The 21,039-nt window shown below is 47.1% G+C and overlaps 1 protein-coding gene across 3 annotated transcripts in view; it reads left to right on the top strand.

Moving 5' to 3' along the window:
- ZFYVE9 (zinc finger FYVE-type containing 9) overlaps positions 1 to 21,039 on the top strand; it is a 140,060-nt gene that overhangs the window by 118,258 nt on the left and 763 nt on the right. For all 3 annotated transcript variants that reach the window (XM_055140619.1, XM_055140617.1, XM_055140618.1), the window contains 6 exons: positions 8,125 to 8,229; positions 11,886 to 12,036; positions 13,728 to 13,808; positions 15,353 to 15,515; positions 16,071 to 16,176; positions 19,763 to 19,939. In XM_055140619.1, coding sequence (XP_054996594.1) covers positions 8,125 to 8,229; positions 11,886 to 12,036; positions 13,728 to 13,808; positions 15,353 to 15,515; positions 16,071 to 16,176; positions 19,763 to 19,939 — 783 coding nt within the window. The remainder of the gene's footprint in view (positions 1 to 8,124; positions 8,230 to 11,885; positions 12,037 to 13,727; positions 13,809 to 15,352; positions 15,516 to 16,070; positions 16,177 to 19,762; positions 19,940 to 21,039) is intronic.

Below are 21,039 nucleotides of genomic sequence, written 5' to 3'. Positions count from 1 at the left end.
ATTGCCAGGTGTGACCCAAAAAGCAAAAAAAAAAAAAAAAAGAAAAGAAAAGCTTATGTGTGTGTTATTTATCTGTTTCCATTGATTGATTTTTTTTGGTTTTGTTTGGTTTTGGTTTGGGGTCACACCTGGCAATGCACAGGGGTTACTCCTGGCAGTGCTCGGGGGACCATATGGAATGCTGGGATTCGAACACAGGTCGGCTGCGTGCAAGACAAATGCCCTACCCGCTGTGCTATCCCTCCAGCCCCTGATTGTTTTTTTTTTTTTCTGCCCTTATTTTGGGATGTATCTTTCTGCTTTTTCACATGCTTGGTATTTTTCAAAACTTTCGTTATGGCCTTAATCACAGGGATTAAGGTGGTTATCTTACATCCCTCGGGCCCACTGTGAATCCACAGCACTGACTAGGGTTGTCTGAGCACCATCTGGCTTCTTCCCTCAGCACGGAGCTAAAAGTAGTCAGTCCCTGAGCATCTCCACCTGTGGCAAAAACTGTCCCCTCTCTCAGAATTTTTTGTTCATTACCAGACATTGTGATTTTTCTTTGCTTGAAGTTAGATATTTTTATTTCATTGAAATATTATTGAGTTCTAAGTAGTGCAGTTAATTTTACTAGCAATGTTTTGACTGTTTCAAAACTGTTAAGATTTGTAAAGTGGAACCAAAGCCATGTTTACTATAGAGCTAATTATTCCCCACCACTTGCAGTGACTTCTGGCTCCGTCTGGAATTAAGCCACCCAGCCAGGGTCAGGGCCTCGCCCCTCACAAGACTGCCCTTCCTTCTGAGAGCACCTGCAAGCTCAGGGGTTCCCAGGCAATTCGCACTTCTAACAAACTAGGTACAAGCTTGATCACCTCGGAGTAACTAGTAGAACTTAGTTCTGGTTCTGCAGTTTCAATTACACTCATTACGACAAAGGGAATTCCGATGAGGACCAGCCACAGATGAAACCCATTGTAGGTGTCAGAGAGCTTCAGATAGCAGACTTCCGTGTCCTCAGGGGCGCGGGTTCAACCCCTGGAATCCCATATGGTCCCCCAAACACTGCCACCTGCAGATGGAAAACTAAGGTATTGTTAACAGAAATAAGGGGTACAAAGAAATAAAAAGATATTCTGTGTTTATGGTCTAAAAAATATTGTTAAAATATTAATATGAGCTGAAGCAGTTTGAGGTTCAATTTAATCTTTATCAAAATACCAAAGACATTTTTAAGGGAAGTATTATAAAATTTGTATGGAAGCGCAGAAGATCCTGCATAGCTAAAGGTCATCCTGAGACTAAAGTCCTGACTCCAAAGCAAGAGTTATAGAAACAGAATGGTACTGAAACAAAAAGAGACACAGAGACTAATCGATCATCCAGAATTAAGCCCAGACGCATAAGGATATTTAATATATGATAGAAGAGTCAAGGCCAAACAGTGGAGATAGGAAAGCCTCTTCAACAAATAGTGCTGAGAAAACTGAGAAAATTTTTTTTAAAAAACTGTAAACAAGTTGAAACTGGATAACCCTGTAAAACCGTACAGAAAAAAAAATAGCACATATTGGGTTAAAAGACTTGAGTATCAGACTGGAAACTATAAAATACATAAAAGAAAGCATGGATGTATTTTGTTTGATTGTTTTTGGGGCACACTGACCAGTACTAAGGACTTACTACTGACTCTGTGCTCAGGGATCACCCCTGATGGGGATCAGGCTACCATACAGGGTACTAGGGATCGAACTCAGATTGGCTGCATGCAGGGTAAGTGCCCTCCCTGCTGTATTACTGCTCTAACCCCCATAGGTGCATTCTGACCTCAGAGAGTTTTCTGCAGACTCAACTCCAATGGCAAGAGAAACAAAAGTAAGAATAAACAGATGAGGCTACATCAAATTGAAAAGCTTTTCATGGCACTGGAGAGATAGTACAGTGGGTTAGGCACTTGCCTTGCATGTGGCTGACCCGGGTTTGATCCCCTGCATTCCCTGTGGTCCCTCACGCACGCCAGGAGTGTGTCCTGAGCATCGTTGGATGTTAAATTTTTTTAATTAAATAAATAAGCACAATTTTAAAATTAAAAAGATTGCACTGAGGCAGGGGCACTTGCAGTGTACCTGGCCCACCCATGTTCTACTCCCAGTATCCAGTATGGCCCTCAGCCCCCACCAGGAGGAAGTTTTAAGCACCAGCTGGCATAGCCCCCAAACAAAAAGTATAACAAAAGGAAGGGAGCAGTGTGGGGGAAACTTTTTCAAAAAAGTTTCTGTTTTGAAAAAGTTTCAAAACGAGCAACCTGCAAATTGGGAAAAGATACTCGTGCAGAATAGGCCCAGCAAAGAAAGGGTTGAAAGCACTCGTATAGCACATCAGAAAGCAAATAACCCAGCCCAGTAACGGGCACAAAACCTGCTAGATGCCTCTCCAAACATACAGATGCCCCTCGGCACATGGCAAAATTCTCAGCATCATTTATCATCAGGGAAATGCAAATCTAAAGTATACTGAGAGAATCTCACACTTACGAGTCTGTCCTATGTTACAGACAGAAAACAAGGGATGGAGCGGGCATGTATGGAAGAAAGTTGCTGGTGGAGGTGGTCGGTGGGAATGTCAGGGGCGGTGTGTGTGACTCAGTGGTACTGCACGTGCCTTTCATAGGCGAGGCCCTGGTTTGATCCCTGGTACACAAAGAACAGACAACTAAAATTAAAAATGGAAATGTTGTATGACTCAGCAGTGCCACTCCTAGGCATTTGTCCAAAGGATACAAAAATAGTAATTTGGGTATTTGCACCTCTGTTTATAGCAGCATTATTCACAATAGCCAGAACATGAAATAAACCTAAATGCCAACCAACAGACGACTAGATAAGATTGTTCACAAGGCTCAAGAGATATTACTGGGGTTAAGAGGCTTGACTTAAAATAATAATAATAATAATAATAATAATAATAGTAACGATAACAATAATAATAAAAAGAAGCTTGACTTGCTTGCATCCAACCCCAGTTTGATCCCTGGCATCACATATAGTCCCCCAAGCACCACCAAGCATCTTCCTTGAGCACAGAACCATGAGTAAGCCCTGAGCACTGCCAGGTGTGTCTTCCCCCCAAAAAAAAAAAACAAATAAAAAGAAGTTATGTATAATAGATCAGGCAGATAGCTCAAAGGGCTGGAGTGCAGCCTTTGCAGGCAGAGGCTTGGATTTCATCTCTGGGACCACAACCCCACGTACTGCTGAGAATGACCCACTGGGTCTGACCCCCAAACCAAAACCAAACCAAAGTTGTGGGCTCTGTAGTCAGTGTAATAATAATACTCAACTGTTAAAAAGATAAAATTGTGCCTTTGGTGACAACGTGGATGGAGCTTGAGGTGATTGTGCTATAGGAGATGCAAATCAGAAGGTAATTCTTGACTTGCATCAAGAAAAAAAGAATTACTGGCTGGCTTCACTCGTACAGGTATGTGAATCACCAAAGCAAATAACAAACACTACGAGAGGAACTTGGATTCTGGGAAGCATAGGATGGTTACCCGAGCGGAGTGGGAAGGAGAGTTAGAGGGGGTGAGGTCATTTTATCTTTGGACAGCTCTAAAACTGATGGTGGGTGCAGAGGCTTTTACCTTAATGTTCCTAATACACGCACAGGACTGTGCCTTAGTACTCCTGATACACGCATGGGACTGTGCCTTAGTATACCTGATACATGCACAGGACTGTGCCTTAGTATTCCTGATACGCGCACGGGACTGTCTTAGTATTCCTAATGCTAATAGTATTCCTCATGTAGCCTGAGTCCGAGTCCGGATCTGGTACAGGTGAAAATTGGTGGTAAATCAGTAAAAATTTGTTTCACTGGAGGCTTCCGCCCAGGAACAGACACTGTTCTCAAGCCTGTGTCTTACCTAATGTCCTGCGCTTAGATAAGGAAAGTGTTTCGTGATTTGCATAAGTCACTCCATTTTGTACTTCTCTCTCTCTCTCTCTCTCTCTCTCTCTCTCTCTCTCTCTCTCTGTCTTGTCATTGTTTCTTTTGGGGGTCCCCATTCAGCAGTGCTCCTGGCTCTGTGCTCCCTCAGTAGCACACTTACTGGTCTCAATTTAAATTTTTAGCCATTGCCCTTTTTTTAAAAAAAACATTTTAATTTAGTCACTGTGAAATGACAAAATTAATCATGATTGGGTTTCAGGCATAGGCTGTTTCAACACTGATCCCTTCACCAGTGTCCAGTTCCCTTCATCAATCTCTGCCCTCAGATGCTTCCCATCCTGCTTTCACGAGAGGTGTATGTGTGTTTTTGCAGTGATTTACGGTACTGCTGCTGGTAAGGTTTCCTACCTAGCACTACCCTCTTTCAGCACCACCTCCTCCTCTCAGCTGAATGCTCCCCTCCACAATATCATTGCCTCCCCACCCTGCCCCAGTCCCCTCAATTGGCATGTTTCCTACTGAAGACCACTTCTCATGTTCTTTGTTTCCATTGCCTTGGGTATTCATTATTCTGCTATTATGTTCCTCTCTGTCCTCCAGTATGAGAGAAATTATTCTGTGTTGGTGTCTCTCTTCTGACTAACCTGCCTACATGTTACTCTTCAGGTCCCTTCATGTAGCAGCAAATTTCAGGACTTTCATCTTTTTTCTCTGGCCAAGTAATATTCCGCTGTGTATGTGTACCATAGTTTCTTTGTCTAGTCATCTATTCTTGGACACTTCGATTGTTTCCAGATTTTGTGGATAGTGGATATTGTGGATAGTGCTTTAAGGAACACAGGGCTGCAGATATCTTTTAATTGTTTCTGAGTCTTTGGGGGTTACTGCAAGAAGTGCTGGGTCAAATGGAAGCTCAGTTCCTAGTTTTTCAGGAATTTCGTTATTATTTACCAGAATGGCTGGACCACTCAATATTACTGCCAGCAGTGAATGAGAGTTCCTTTCTCCCTGTATCCACGGTAGCAGTGGTTCTTATACTTTGGTGGTTTTTTGTTGTTCTGTTTTGTTTTTGGGCCACACCTGGGGATACTCAGGGATTACTCGTGGTTTTGCATTCAGGTATTATTCCTGGTGATGCTTGGGGAAGTGTATGGGATGATCAAACCTGGGTCAGGGTTGGCCACGTGCAAGACAAACACTCTACCTGCTGTACTATTGCTCTGCTCCCTGTTCTTGTTATTTGTGATGTGTGCCAGTCTCTGTGGCATGAGCTGATACATCTCATTGTTGTTTTGATCTGCTTCTCTCTCATGATTAGTGATGCAGAGTATATTTTCAATATGTGCCTTTTGGTCATTTGTATTTCTTCTTTGAGGAAGTTTCTGTTCATCTCTTCTCCCCATTTTTTGATGGGGTTAGATGTGTTTTTCTTGTAAAGTTCTACCACTGCCTTAGTATATCTTTGATATTAACCCCTTATCAGATGAGTGTCGGCTAAAGAATTTATCTTGTTCCATGGGCTGTCTTTGTATTCTGGTCACTGTTTCCTTTCAGGTGCAGAACTTAATTTAATGGCCAGTGCTCACTAGGAACCATCTGACAAACTTTCCTCTCTATAGCACATTCTGTTCTTTGTAGATGACCATTTGGACATTCTCTCCTCAAATTTTCAGTGCCTCCCTCCTAATTCTTTGTGGTCAGCAGTGACCTAGTCCCACTTTTTCTTTGGCTTTTTAGGTCACAACTGAAGGTGCTCAGGGGTTACTCTGGCTCTGCACTCAGGAATTACTCCTGGTGGTGCTTGGGAGACCATCTGTGATGCCAGGAATTGAACCCAAGTCAGCCACATGGCAAGGCTAACACCCTATCCGCTGTAATATCACCTAAACCTGAACATCTTGCATGCAAAGCATGCGCTCAGCCTTTTGAGTTATCTTTTGACCCTATACGTTTATTTTAATCTCCTTCTAGCCTTGCTCTCTTATCATCTGTTCTTTACTGAGAAGTTAGGGAGTATCCTGGACCAATGCTCAAATATTCTAGATGCCCCTTGTAACAATAGACACATGTCCCCAGCATCAGACTGCCCTTCTTTGTGCATCTTTGGGGATCAATGTGTGAGTGAGTGTATGTATATATGAGTGAATATGGGAATGTGTGTCCATATGAGTATGTATGAGTGTGAGTGTGTGTATTATGAATGTGTGAGTGAGTATATATGTATGAGTATGTGAGCGTGAATGAATGTGTGAGTATGTGAGTGTGTGAATATGTATGGGTGTGTGTATGTATGAGTGTGTGAGTGTGAGTATAAGAGTGTGAGTATGCATGAGTATGTAAATGTGAGTATGCATGCGTATATAAATGTGCGTGCGAGTATATATTAATGTGTGAGTGTATGTGTGTATGTATAAATGAGTGTGTACATGAGTATGTGAGTTGTGATTGAGTGTGTGAGCGTATATGGGTGAGTGTGTGAGTGAGTGTGTGAGCATGTGTAAGGAGTGTAAGGAGTAGGCCGAGGCTGTGTGTCTGCGCCTCAGGCCTTGGCTTTCCCTGATCATGATTACCATTCTGTCCTAATGTAAGGGTAGCATGAGATTGCTGGACTAACCCTTGTTTTTCCATTTTTAAAGCTAGTTTGTATTACTTATTTTTTCTGTGTAACGTTTATTGATTTAAAGAAAGCCTTTGATTCTGTTGAGACCGAAGTGGTCATTGAAGCCCTAGTCAAGCAGGGTGTTCAAACTCAATATATCAGGATCCTCTGTGAGCTGTATTATGGATTCACCACCACAATCTCACCATTCTACGAAGAAGTGATCATCGACATAAAGAGAAGGGTTCGGCAAGGCGACACCATTTCACTGAAACTCTTCAGTGCCACCCTCGAGAACATCATGCAGCGACTGGAATGGGAAGGAATGGGAGTGAAGATAGGCGGTCGGCAACTACACCACCTCCGCTTCGCTGATGACATCATTCTTGCAACACCAAATATCAGCCAAGCAGCACTAATGCTGGCCAACTTCGTCCATGAGTGTGGAAAGGTCGGACTGCAGCTGAATCTCACCAAGACAGTGTTCATGAGAAACGGACTAGTTCCTGATGTTCCATTTGCCATCAACGGAACGAACATCTCCGAATGCAGCAGTTATGTCTACCTAGGTCGAGAACTCAACATGACAAACGATCTGGCACCTGAACTGTGCAGGAGGAAGAGAGTGTCATGCAACGCCTTCAAGAGCGTCAAAGAAGTAGTTAAGAGGATGAAGACCCTCCAGCGCCGGGCACATCTTTTCAACTCCACCGTTCTTCCTGCACTAACATACGCCTCAGAGACCTGGGCCCTCTAAAACAGGATGAGAACGCTATTTAGGTATCCCAAAGAGGAATCAAAAGAGCTATGCTTGAAGTATCACATTTCACTCAAGTGAGAGAAGGAATCCGGAGTTCTGACCTCAGTCACCGATCAAGAATCAGGGATGTTGTCTCATTTGCCAAGGCGTCGAAAATCAGATGGGCTGGACACATAATTCGATTTAGAGATGACTGTTGAACTAGAGCTGTTACCAATTGGATTCCACGGGATGTCAAAAGATTGAGTGGCCACCCACCTACGAGATGGTCAGACTTCTTCAAGACCCTGAATGAACGGTTTGGGGCTCTTCATATTCCTGGAGCAAGCAGATGCTATTAGGCTACACTAGCACACGACAGGGGCAAATGGAGACATTACTAGCGCCCACTCAAAAAAATAGATGAACAACGGGATGACAAATGACCTATGATACAAATGACAAGTGATTATTTCTGGTGTCAGCTGCCATACATGCTTACAAATATTTAAGTGCACTTATGTTATTGCAGCTAACTTTAAAAGGAAATACCATTAATAACTGATTATGAAAAAAGCATGTTAAGTGGTTAAGATGCCAACTAGTAGTCACATATTTGTTAGATATTTTCAAGGGGTAAATGAAACTATTTAGTTTATTTTCTTATAGGTGTTTACAGTCTAACAGGAAAGCTAGGATATGCACAGCAGGACTTTGATTACACATTTCCTTATTATTTAAATCAATGGGATCCCTCATTATTGACATTCTTTTCATTTATGCTCATTGTATTACTGTGACTCAATCTTTGCCATTAATTGATTATTCTCTTTTCTGTGTTTTTGTCCAGGACTTCAGAAATTACCAATATACGTTGCCAGTAGTTCAGGGATTGGTGGTTGATATGGAAGTTAGGAAAACCAGCATCAAAATTCCCAGCAATAGATATAATGAGGTAAGATTTACTATGAAGTCATATTTTTCTGTTAGTGAAAAATACATGATTTATGTAAATTTTGTTTTTAATTGTCAGTAAAATCATTTCTTAGAATTACATGACTTAGGTAATGAGGAATTCATTGCAGAAAGGCAAGATTTCATATTTGTCATCTATTAGTCATTCTCATTATTATTCTTTGGTTGTGATTTTGACCTTCTGATGCTTTGGTAATCATTGATAGCTTTGCATTTTGATTAAAATGTAGTATTAACATTGGAGGTAGAATCAATTCATTTCCATTCTGACTGTAAGTATATGTTAGTTTCACTGTCTTTTGTGTTTTCTGTTGACACCAGTGCCGCAGTGTGTGTTGTGTTAACTGAGCTACATTCAGGTGTGAGACGCCAGGTAATGTTAATGCTAATGAACATGCTGGTGTCAGTGTGGGTACACAACTCACTGCAACTTCCTGACTTTTAATTAAGGTTCCCAAACGAACGATTTTATCTTAAAAGAGGTTATATTTTTATAAGTAAAATGAAATTGAACTTGTATATATTACACATAAACGAATACAAGTATATGGACTCTTTACTCATTTGCTATGTTGTTCTTGAATTTTAAAATGTCTTGAGGCCAGAGACATAGTTTATTGGATAAGGCCTACCTGGACTTTGATCTCTGTCACCCCATAATGCCCTGCCAGAGGTGATTCCTGAGGAAAGAGCCAAACTTTACCCTCCTAGGTTTAGTTCAGAATCTCTTTTCAGATTAACTTGAAATTTGGTTTTCAGTAAATTTTGTCGATTATATATCACTTATTTTTCTTATCTGATTTAGAAAATTAATTTCCCTTTTAATTCAGTTTTTGTTTCAACTCAGCATACATTTGTCTTTTATAATCTTGGACAGCTGAAATCTGCTGTATTTAATTATTTTATTTTGCACCATAATTGAAATATTTTGGACATTCTGAATAAATTATTTCATTGACTCACCGCAGAATTCTTCTTTCCTCACTTTTTGTAGTCTCATTTCCCTTGCTTGGTTCTCTTTCCATCTCTAACCTTTGCAGCGCCCAGTTCCTTGTTGATGCAAACTTCTGCCCTTCACCTGGGCCCCAGCGTGCAAAGGCAAGCCCTCCGTTCCCTAGCATCCCTGTTCTTTTTTTTTTTGCCTTTTTGGGTCATACCTGGCAGTACACAATGGTTACTCCTGGCTCTGCACTCAGGAATCACCCCTGGCAGTGCTCAGGGGACCATATGGGATGCTGGGAATCGAACTCAGGTCGGCCACGTGCAAGGCAAACGCCCTACCCGCTGTGCTATCGCTCCAGCCCCCCCAAGCATCTCTGTTCTTAACCATTGTACTAAACTGATTTTCACAGACTCTAGTTTAGTAATTTTCAATCTCATGATTGAAGTGATTACACCATTTTTATGGAGACTGTTAAGACTATTAGAACTGTTCAGACTCTGTCTTAAAAATGAACCCTTCAATATGGTTCTGTTAAGTGTAGCATATAGCCAAGAATAAGCTCTAGCACTCCCAAGTGTGGTCCAAAACCTTAAAAATAAATAAAATAAATAAAACTTTAAAGCACTTATATGCTGGTAATGCAGTGAATGTTCCATCTTCAGGTCATTGACAGAACAAAGACATAGGGGCTGGAGCAATAGCACTGTGGGTTGGGCATTTGCCTTGCACGCAGCTGACCTTGTTCGATCCCCAGTGTCCCATATGGTTCCCCTAGCACCGCCATGTCTAACACCTGAGCATCGTGGGTGTGACCCAAGAAGGAGGGAGGAAGGGAGGAAGGGAGGAAGGGAGGAAGGGAGGAAGGGAGGAAGGGAGGAAGGGAGGGAGGGAGGGAGGGAGGAAGGAAGGAAGGAAGGAAGGAAGGAAGGAAGGAAGGAAGGAAGGAAGGAAGGAAGGAAGGAAGGAAGGAAGGAAGGAAGGAAGGAAGGAAGGAAGGAAGGAAGGAAGGAAGGAAGGAAGGAAGGAAGGAAGGAAGGAAACAGACATAAGCAAAAGGAATAAAGTTTTGCTAACCCTTTACCAAAGCTGAAGAGCCAGGATTAGAGTAGTTTTTGTTGATTGTGGTAGATACTGTGAAATCAAACATCTGTACAGTTCCCCATATTTTATAATACAAGCTGAATGGCCCCTTAATATTCTTTCCCACTCTGGGATTCTAAAATAGGAGCTCTGGTCTATTTCAGTTCAGAGCTACACATATATCTCATTTCCAAGATTCGTTGTATCTCTAGCAAGAACAGATGGCCCTGAAATCTCTTTGAGAAATGTTTTAGTTTTGGGCCTCCAAGGAATGCAGTCCCATCCTGTACCTTAGGGGAAGAGAAGTTGATAATTTCAATCCTTAAAAGGGATTGGTGGGAAGGTGCCCTGGAGAATCGCTGAGGAGAGCAGTGATCCTCTGTTAGTCATGGGGACTAGAATCAATATAACTCTTAGGAAGAGTGTATTTCACCCTTGGAAGACATGGAAATGACAGGATCTCCAAGAAGGCGCCCTTAGCTGCCGTAAGCCCACTGGCCGCAGCAGCTGTTCCCCGCTGAGGTCAGTACTGTCCCTGCTCCCGCCCTCTGACAACAGTGACAAATGACTCTTTTGTCATTTGTCATTTTGTCATTTGATGGCCCTGTTACAGCCTGGCCATCACTTTGGGCTTTGAGAACACCAGAAGTCCTGGACTCCTACAGTGCCCCTCTTTCCTTTTGGTGGTTTCGGTGGGAGGTTCTTAGCTCTGTCTGTGCTCAGGGATCACACCTGGCAGGGTGCAGGGGATCTTTAGGTGGTGCTGGAGGCCACACCCAGGTTGGCCGTGTTCCAGATGCACTCAGCAGATAGGGTGCTCGCCTTGCACACTCCTGACCCAGGATTGATCTCTGGTACCCCAGATGGTCCCCGAGCCCACCAGGAGTGATCCCTGAGCACAGAGCTAGGAGTAAGCCCCGGGCAGCACTGCTGGGTATGACTGCAAAACAAAACAAAAAAAAAGGGACTGTGACTTTTTTTTCCCTTATATATAAAAGTAGTTCACAATAGTTCATTACATATAATATTCAAACACTAATCCCACCACTGGGCACCTTCCCACCACAGTAAGAGGGAAGCGTGTGAGGGTTGTTGTATTTCATTCCGGAGACATTTAAGAGAATACAAACAGGTATGTTAGAAATCAAACAAATGTGTGATACTTTTTTTGATAAGTAAGTGAGGTAGAGGTTGCGCAGCCACATTTGTGGCCATGCGCTCCATGAAATTCTATGGCACTCTCTTCCGGGAGCTTTAGCTTAAGAACTCCCTTGCCACTTAATTTTATTACTACAGTTATTATTGGCTTTTGGGTCACACATGACAGTGCTCTGGACTTACTCCTGGCTCTGCAATCATTGATCACTCCAGGTGGGCTTGGGTGACCATATGAAGTGCTAAGGATTGAGCCCAGGCTGGCTGGGTACAAGGCAAGTCCCCTACCCACTGTACTATCACTCCTGCTCTTTTTGCCATTTTGATACATAATGTTCTGTTTTGTCTTTGAATAAAGATGAAGGCGTTTATGTTAAAAAAAAAAAAAAAGTTAAGCAAAAACAGCCGAAACAGCCAGCCTGCTCTTGGTAGAATGAGTGTTCTCCTCACCTTTGCAGATGATGAAAGCCATGAACAAGTCCAACGAGCATGTCCTGGCTGGGGGCGCGTGCTTCAACGAGAAGGCCGACTCCCACCTCGTGTGCGTTCAGAATGATGATGGCAACTACCAGACTCAGGCCATCAGTATTCACAACCAGCCCCGGAAGGGTGAGGACTGCGGCGGGCGTGAGCGGGGTGGGGGCACACTCTTCTTCTCCTCTCGCGTTCTCCTTCCAGGACGGGGCCAGTGACCAGTGGGATTAAGTGAGCATTTCCTAGCATTTTCCTCCAGATGGTGTCCCTATGTAGCCAGACGCAACCCCGAGTTGCAGGTGGGCCTTCTGTTACTGAGGGGGGCATTTGGAAAATCCTTTCTCTGTAGCGATGGCAGAAATAATTCCTAAGTGCAGGGTCAGGAGTAAGGCCTAAGCTTTTGCCAGGTGTGGCCCAAACATAAAAAAGAAAGAAACAAAAAATTCCCACTCTTCAAGTTGTAATTGATCTAAAGAAACTTGGGAGCCAGTGATCAGTGCTCAACATTTCTTTCCTGTGAATTGGTGATTGGCAGATATGTAGGTTTTGCAGGTTTGTTCATTGTTTGCTTATTTTTGCCAACTACTCATCTCTGTTATACTTCAAAAACTGCAGAGACCACACACACACACACACACACACACACACACACACACATACATAAATGGACATGATTATGTTCTAGTATTTTTGTAGGTGGGGCTAGGAAGGAATGAGAAAGAGAGACAGACAGAGACAGAGACAGAAAGAGAGAATGTCAGCTATAAGACTAACACCCAAGAATAGTAGAAATAAGTACCAGGAGGCTGTCTCCATGGCTTGGAGGCTGGTCTCTCATTCTGGGCAACTCAAAGAAGGGAACACCAAGTAAAATGTGGTTGGAGGTCATGTGGGGGAAAGATGATGCGGGCCGAATATAGACTAGAGACTGAACACAATGGCCACTCAACACCTTTATTGCAAACCACAACACCTAATCAGAGAGAGAGAACAAAAGGGAATACCTGCCATAGTGGCAGTGTGGGGTGGGGGGAGACGGGACTGGGGAGGTGGGGGAGGGATGTTGGGTTTACTGGTGGTGGAGAATGGGCACTGGTGAAGGGATGGGTTATCAAACTTTGTAAGGGAGAAACATGAGCACAAAAATGTATAAATCTGTAACTGTAAAAAAAAAAAAAAGAGAGAGAGAATGTCCTAGGTTGTGATGCAGGCAGCAGAGAATGAGCCAATAAAGTTTTAAAATAGGGGCCTCCCCCAGCGGTCTGGGGCCCAGCCTTAATCCCAGTGGCTGAGTCTGCTGGGGGTCAGTCACAGGCCCTGAGCAGGCAAAGCCCATGCTCCAACTCTGTCGATTCTCTCCCCCGTCCCCCGGCCCAATAAAATTCTATTCACAAAATTAAGCTGCAAGTCAGATAAGTTGTAGTTTGTCATACCCTAGACCAAAAAAAATTTCTTCTAAGATTTTTTGATACTTGATTGAAGATAGAAAAAAATCAAAACTGGGCACATCTCTTAAAACCTCATTCTCAAAGCTGTCATAAGCATCTGAATGACTGTCACGAAAATATTGCTCTATGTGCAGTTGGTATTTTTTGTTTTGCCTTTTTTGGGGGGCGAGGCGCATACCCAGCTGTGCTCAGGGACCACTCCTGGTGGTACTTAAGGACCCTATGTGGTACCCGGATCAAACCTGGGCTGGCTCCTTACGCACCAGACTCTCTCCAGCCTTGTTTTTGGGTTTTGATAGAGTTCCTGGCAAGTGTTTCATTTTTGTTCTCAATCTCTCCAGGGTTTGATTCACTGACTCAGTTCTCTTCCCGTTTCAGTGACTGGTGCCAGTTTCTTCGTGTTCAGTGGCGCTCTGAAATCCTCCTCAGGCTATCTTGCCAAATCCAGTATTGTGGAAGGTAAAGGATGCTTTATTCCTCTCCCGCACCTTCATCCGGTTCCAGCCATACAACTGAAAACAAGGGGCATTAAGAGAAGCCGCTTGGGGGCTGGAGCGATAGCACATCGAGTAGGGCATTCGCCTTGCACACGGCCGACCCGGATTCAATTCCCAGCATCCCATATGGTCCCCTGAGCGCTGCCAGGGGTAATTCCTGAGTGCAGAGCCAGGAGTAGTAACCCCTGTGCATCACCAGGTGTGACCCAAAAAGCCAACAAAAAAAAAAAAAAGAGAGAGAGAAGCCACTTGGCCAGATCGTCTCCCAAGCAGCCAGCAGGGTAGGCAGTGCGGGTCCGAGGATGCTATGGTGTGGCAGTCACTGCTGTGCTGGCTATTCTGGCCTCCAGGCTCCCCCCTGTGAGGAATCCTCGGGAACCCCTGTGCGCATTCTCTGGCCCCGGGTGATTCTCACTGCTGTGACTCAGTAGCATCTCAGCCTTGAACTCTTTCAGTAGGTCCAATGGGTGCTCACAGCCAATGAGTGAGTGGTACACTTAGGATGGACAGTGACGTGGAGAAGGGGGGGAGACTTCGAACTCCAGCAGCTGCTACCCCAGGGCACAGTCTGGGTTCGGGTACACCGCGAAGGGCAACTGAGACTAGGTAGACGAGGTCAGTCCCTGCCCACAAAACACTGTGACCCGTCTCTGGGCACAGGCAGGGGGACAGGCTGCCGCGGCCGCTTCACTGTTGGATATGACACGTGTTCTAGCAGGAGTTAAGTCAGTTCATGAACAGACTTTATTTTCTTTGCCAGCTGTTCTTCTCTGTGTTTTGATCTGTTACTCCTGTTACATAACAGATCAACCCAGAACTCAGTGGCTGAACACAGCTAGTTCTGGTGCCGGTGGATTCCTCTTAGCCAGGCTTTCGAAGGCTCCGGCTTAGCCTGACCCTGCGCACAGGTGTCCGTGGGCCGGAGAGATAGTTCAGGCGCTAAGGCGCTGACCTCGGACGCGCCCAGCCTGGTTCATGCCCCAAGACCAGGCATCACCCCTAGCACCCCCGAGTGTGGTGCCAACTCCCCCTGCCACCACCACCCCAGAAAATAAAAGGACGCCCCTAGTCTCCTTGGATGCATGGAAGCCTGGCGGTGAAGTGGTGGCGGCGGCAGCTGGGATTATCTGGAGACTCTCTGGTGGCCTGGGACGAGGCAGGGTGATGCTGAGCGTTTGGCTGTACGCTGCTTGGCACGGCAGCCCGGGACGGTTCCTCTTCCATAGCGTCTCCACCGCCAGGCCGGGGCAGCGTGGAAAGTCCCACTCAGTCCCCTCAGGGGAAGCGCAGCCTCAGGGGAAAGCCCGGTGGGTGCGAAGGGACACCCCGGCAGGGCCTCTGTTGGGCAGGGCGCTGTGTTCACTCCTCCGAGCACCTTGAGACGTCCAGCTCGGGGCACAACACCTCCCTGCAGTTTCCTCGAGTGGAGAGAGACCCAGGCCCCCCCGCATCAGGCTGGCACTGACCTTCTCCCCGCCCCGCCTCTGTCTCGGTGCTGACTTGTAGATGGCGTCATGGTCCAGATCACTGCCGAGAACATGGAGGCACTGCGACAGGCGCTGCGGGACATGAAGGACTTCAGCGTCACCTGCGGGAAGGCGGACGCCGAGGAGCCCCAGGAGCACCTCCACATCCAGTGGGTGGATGACGACAAGAATGTCAACAAGGGGTGAGTGCCCACACTGATGCTTTCTGGCTTCCGGGACAGTCTGTGGGGGCAGGGGACAGGGACACGTGACTCCGCCGTGGTCTGTGAGGGAGAAGGAAAGGGACGCTGGCGGGGACATTCACTCTGAGGGACCCGCACCACTGGTGCTCTCGACGCTGTCGGTGTTTTACCAAGCCCCTTTGCAGCTGCAACGGGATTTGGGCAAGAGCCTCTTCCATGCCCGCTGACCACTCACCTAAGGGAGGGGCCTCCAACCTCCTCCTGGACTGCCAGGCCTGGACACTTCTTTCCTGGGAGGGCACTGGGAGAGAGTGTGGGTTGGAGGAAACGGTTCCTTTCCCTTTGAGAGAAACAGCCCCAGGCCTGCAACTCTGGTGCACGGGTGTGACCTCGGGAGCACGCCCCTCCCCGGCCCTTCCTGGGGTGGCTGTCTGGAGGGTTTTGCACTCTGGCTTTGTGCCGAGATGACCTACCCAGTGTCATTAGCCGGAGCGGGTGAGTGGCCTCGGAGGTGCTTGGATCTCTCACCTTTGTATCTCTATTTTGTCACTTCAGTGTCATCAGTCCAATCGATGGGAAGTCCATGGAGTCTATAACGAGTGTGAAGATATTCCACGGGTCAGAGTACAAAGCCAATGGCAAAGTGATCCGATGGACAGAGGTAAAGGCTGATGCTGGAACCCCCTTGGGACAGAGATTCATCTGGGCCATGCCTCGAGTACAAAAGAAAAGTCAGTTTCTCTTCCCCGTAGTCTGAGCCCCCCAGGAAGATGCCAGCAAGGCAGCCCCCAGGTCTCTCCATGAGTGAGTGTGGCCTCCCAGGTCTCTCTGGTCGTCTTGCTCAGAGCAGCTTTTGAGCATTTCTCCAGGGTCCCATCTCTGCCGTTGTCTCAAAGACGGGCTAATTGTGCTGCCTTAGCAGCTCTTGTGCGTGACCACAAGCTTGAAGTCAGACATCTTTTATCAGTAATGAAACTAAAGCTGAGTGACCAAGAAACTTGTCCAAGATTACAAGGCAAGTTGGTAACAGCACAGACGTGACTCAGGCCCAGTCCGGGGGCTCCTGAGCTCTCTCCCACTGGGCAGGACCGGGCGGGCACTGAGGGGCAGAGGCTTAGGGATCAGCAAGTTTAGTCTCTGGGAATAAAACAGCAGGTCCTGCACCTCCTCATCTCCTTGAAACTCCTCTTAGAAATCTGTAAAATGAAGCATTATCTGTCTGATAAGATCTCTGGTGTCCTTTCAATATCTCAAAGTCTTGGTTTTGGTGATTTGGTTTGGATGCCTCACCTGGCAGTGCTGAGAGCTATTGGCGGGGCTCAGAGGACCACATGTGGTGCCTGGGATCAAACCTGGGTCAGCTGCAAGCAACCCCACCGCCTGCCCGCTGTGCTCTCCCCCCGGCCCCTAAAGGTCTTAATTTTTAAAAACGTTCTATGACTCAAATGTTTTCCAGTTCACACACATGATATTTGAGGCCAAGAGCGGGTAAAGCTTCATGTGGGTTCACAGAGACACTATTGTGCCCGAATTTCAGATCCCCAGTTGCAGAGAGACCGAGGCCACACACAATAATGCAAAAGCAAAGGAACTTTATGGCTAGCTTGAGCTAGGGTCCACGTCTCCTCCCACACAATGGAGTCTTGACAAGGACCCGGACTCCAAATCACAAGCAGTTTAAATAGGTTTCAGAGCTTCAAAGTTAAGCGAGCGCTATGGCAACAGTGTTCAGAGAACAGCCAGGCAACAGTTAAACAATAGTTTCCATTAACAGTATATGGGTACATTCTCTATGGTTCCGGGCACATTGTGAGTGATTGAGCCCATTTCCTGGGTCCAGGATCTTTCCAGGCGGGGTCAGGCCGGCTAGTTACTCATTATTTAATTTCTGGAAAAACGAAACTGTTTCAGTTCCAGAAACTGAACCTGAGACCTACCTAATTTTTTTCATTTCTGCCGCCTGTCATGGCATCATGCGCGGGTCTGCAGAGACTGGAGCGTGCCTTATCCCCACCCTCACCCCTGCTCCGTCGGCAGGCCTGGGGGTGCCGCTGCTCACCCCGACTTTAGCCCTCTGAGCGTTTTCTCGAGGCTGGAGCTTCTGCCAGATGTCACTTACAGAGAAGTTGGATCTGTGGGGACGGGGGTAGGGATGGGGTGAAGGGGGCCCTAAGATAGTAGAGTGGGTAAGGCTCGGCTGCCCCGGGTTCCGTCCCTGGCACCAGGTGTGGTCCCCGAGAGGAGCACTGCCAGGTGTAGCCCCCCACAAAACAGAAACAGACATTCCCAGGTGGGCGCCAGCGCCAGGCTCAGGCCAGAGACCAGCTCCCGCTCGGAGCTCTCTCCTGCTGTCCTGTCCCTGGCCGTGAGCGCTGCCCCCTCGGGAGAATTCTTGGCGGGAACCCCCGGTGAGCCGGGGCTGTGTGCACCCCTGCTGCTCCTCAGACCGAGAGGCCCGCGCTCTCCTCAGAAAGCGCACCAGCAATTCTCACCTGGGAGCGCCTCTTCCTGCGCTGCCACCACCTACGCTGGACTCGGGCTTCTCCACTCTGAGTCCACTGTGCCCAGCGCAGTGCCCGGGGTGAGCACCCAGCACCGCACTGCCTCCAACTCTGTGGGCCGTAGGCAGGGGCAGCTCTGTCTCGGGTAGCCAGAGATGGAAGATTCTGGCTTGCCCTCACCTGCCAGTGCTTCTGAAGGGACCTGTGGAACCTGAAGGGCTGAGTCAGAGCCTCGAGGTGTGGGTCTGAGGTCAGACGCTAAGGAAACTGTCCGCACAGAGGTGGTTTTTGGGTTTTGTTGTTTTTCTTTGTTTTGGTTTGGTTTTTGTGCCACACCTGGTGGTGCTCAAGGCTTTTTCCTGGCTCTGCACTCAAGGATAACTCCTGCGGGCTCAGGGGACCATACGGGGTGCTGGAGATCGAATCCAGGTGGGCCACATGCAAGGCGAACACCCTACCTGCTGTACTGTCGCTCCAACCCCATAAGATTTATCATTTATTTTTGTTTGTAATTTTTTAAATTTATATAACTTCATTAAGTCATTAGTTTAGTTATAGATAGATATTCAATATTCCAACACCAATCCCACCACTGTAATACCTTCCCACCACCATTATTTTCAATTTTCCCAACCACCCCTGAGCCTGCCCCCATAAGCAGGCCCTCAAGAATTTATTTTACATTGCTTGTTATAAATAATTTGCTAATGGGGCTGGAGCAATAGCACAGCAGGTAGGGCGTTTGCCTTGCTTGCAGCTGACCTGGGTTCGATTTCCAGCATTCCATATGGTCTCCGGAGCACCGCCAGGAGTAATTCCTGAGCACATCAGCCAGGAGTAACCCCTGTGCATCGCTGGGTGTGACCCAAAAAGCACTCACAAAAAATATTTCCTTAGGAGAAAGTTAGTGAAGATTGTTGTATTTCACCATGATGCCAGTAAGTCCTTGCATAAGAGATTATTAGGCCGTTGTTACAGGTTAAGCCTTCTGTGTATATATTTTGTTAATCCAGATTGGTTGCTTGCTACATTACTTCCCATCCAATCTGGTGTGCTACTCCCGGTCTATCAGTGTTGTAGAGTTTGAGATGCCATGTGGCTCCAGCATGTCCAATATTTTTAACCGGGTGATACAGCTGGAGTTCAGTTCTTAACAGGGTGGCAGCTTTGGGGCCTATATGTGACAGTTGAGCTTCCAAAAGTACAGGGAGATGGGGAGAAGTAGCCCATCCCTGCTCCTATAAAAGCTTGGAGATTTCAGTCACAAAACCCACATACCTGAGTTTTTCAGCAAATTAATTTCTGGGTGAGGCTCATCCGAGCCATGCAGTCTGACTGGGACCATGGTGGTGAGTGTGGAGTGTGGAGGGTTTCGGCTGCTGGGGCTCTGTTTGGGTGTGTGATGGGCTCACCTGCCCCCTCCGGGTTGCTCTGGGATGACTCAGCCTTGTGCGGTATCCAGGAGAAATTCTGCCAGTTCTTTATTTCCGATTCTCTGGATCATGGTCCATGAAAGAGCGTACATGGCTCCGGAGGTAGTTCGCGGGCGTCAGGCCTACCTTTTAAAGGTGCAGTGCAAAGCATAAGCCCTTTCTCATTCTGAAAGCGCAGGCCCCAGGGCCCTGGCACAGCCTGGGGAAGCAGGCCGACCTTGCCCTCCCAGGAATTGGGGCTCTGGGAGCTGACGTGCTCGTGTCTTGCCTCTCTCCTGGGCACAGAGTTCAGAGTCTCTTTTGTGGGGAATAGGTCTTTTTCCTAGAAAACGATGACCAGCACAGCTGCCTGAGTGACCCCGCGGACCACAGCCGACTCACCGAGCACGTGGCCAAGGCTTTCTGCCTGGCTCTCTGCCCGCACCTGAAGCTTCTGAAAGAAGACGGGATGACCAAGCTGGGCCTGCGCGTGACCCTGGATTCCGACCAGGTAGGAAGAGGTTTCGGGGGCCCTGCGGAGCCGGCCCTAGCATGTCCGTCTGGCCTTCCCTCTGCCCGTGCTGCTGAGTCTTCTTTCAGCCTTCCTGCCCGCCTCGCTTTCCTGTTTGCTGTTCGCAGTCGTCATCCTGCTACTCCCCTCACCCCCCCACACACGCACGCATGCATGCACGCGCGTACACGCATGCACACACGCATGCGAACACCCCCCCCACCCCCCGTTCCTTATTCCTAGCTGAGAAGATCCCCGTGATATGTGCCAGCGCAGAGTTCTGTCATTATCAGGGGAATTAGGAACATCTCTCTCTCTCTCTCTCTCTCTCTCTCTCTCTCTCTCTCTCTCTCTCTCTCTCTCTCCTCTCTCTCCTTTCTCCTCTCTCTCTTCTCTCTCTCCTCTCTCCTCTTTCTCTCTTTCTCTCTCTCTTCTCTCTCTGTGTGTCTGTCTCTGTCTCTTTCATCTCTCTCTCTCTCTCTCTCTCTCTCTCTCTCTCTCTCTCTCTCTCTCTCTCTCTCTCTCTCTCTCCAGTCACCAAGTTTTCACTGCGACGCCCCATGCTCACTCACAGCTTCTCTGGGTAATCACGCCAGAGATGAGGCAGGCTCCTTTCTCAGGCATCCTGATCACCTGCCTGGAGAGAAGGGGCTCGCGTGAAGCAAAGAACAAGCACTGAGGGCAGGGCCCTGCTTTGTTCATCTCAGAATCCCTCTGCACGTTTCGAGAACACACTGCATGGATGAGCAGAACAGGTGTTTGGGTTCCAAGAAATAGCACATCGGGCAGGGTGTTTGCCTTGCACGCAGCCCAGCCAGGTTTGATCCCCGGCATCCCATAAGGTCCCCCGAGCACTTCCACGAGTGCATAGCCAGGAGTAACCCCTGAGCACTGCCAGACGTGGCTCAAAAATAACAACAACAACAACAGAAAACAATAGGTGTTTAGTTCCTGCTGTGTTCGGGAGCTGTTCCAAGTACTTTTCTTGTTTTAATTTTCACAGCCAGAGGTCTAGGCTTTACTTCTGATATTACAGACCTCTGTGCACCACCCACCCTCACACCCTCTTTCTGAGAAATTAAGACCGTGATAGATGGACT

Source organism: Sorex araneus, chromosome 5 (assembly GCF_027595985.1).
Source record: "Sorex araneus isolate mSorAra2 chromosome 5, mSorAra2.pri, whole genome shotgun sequence".
Classification (NCBI taxonomy): Eukaryota; Metazoa; Chordata; class Mammalia; order Eulipotyphla; family Soricidae; genus Sorex; species Sorex araneus.
Note: the sequence above shows the minus strand (reverse complement) of the source record. Positions and strands in the feature narration are given on the sequence as shown.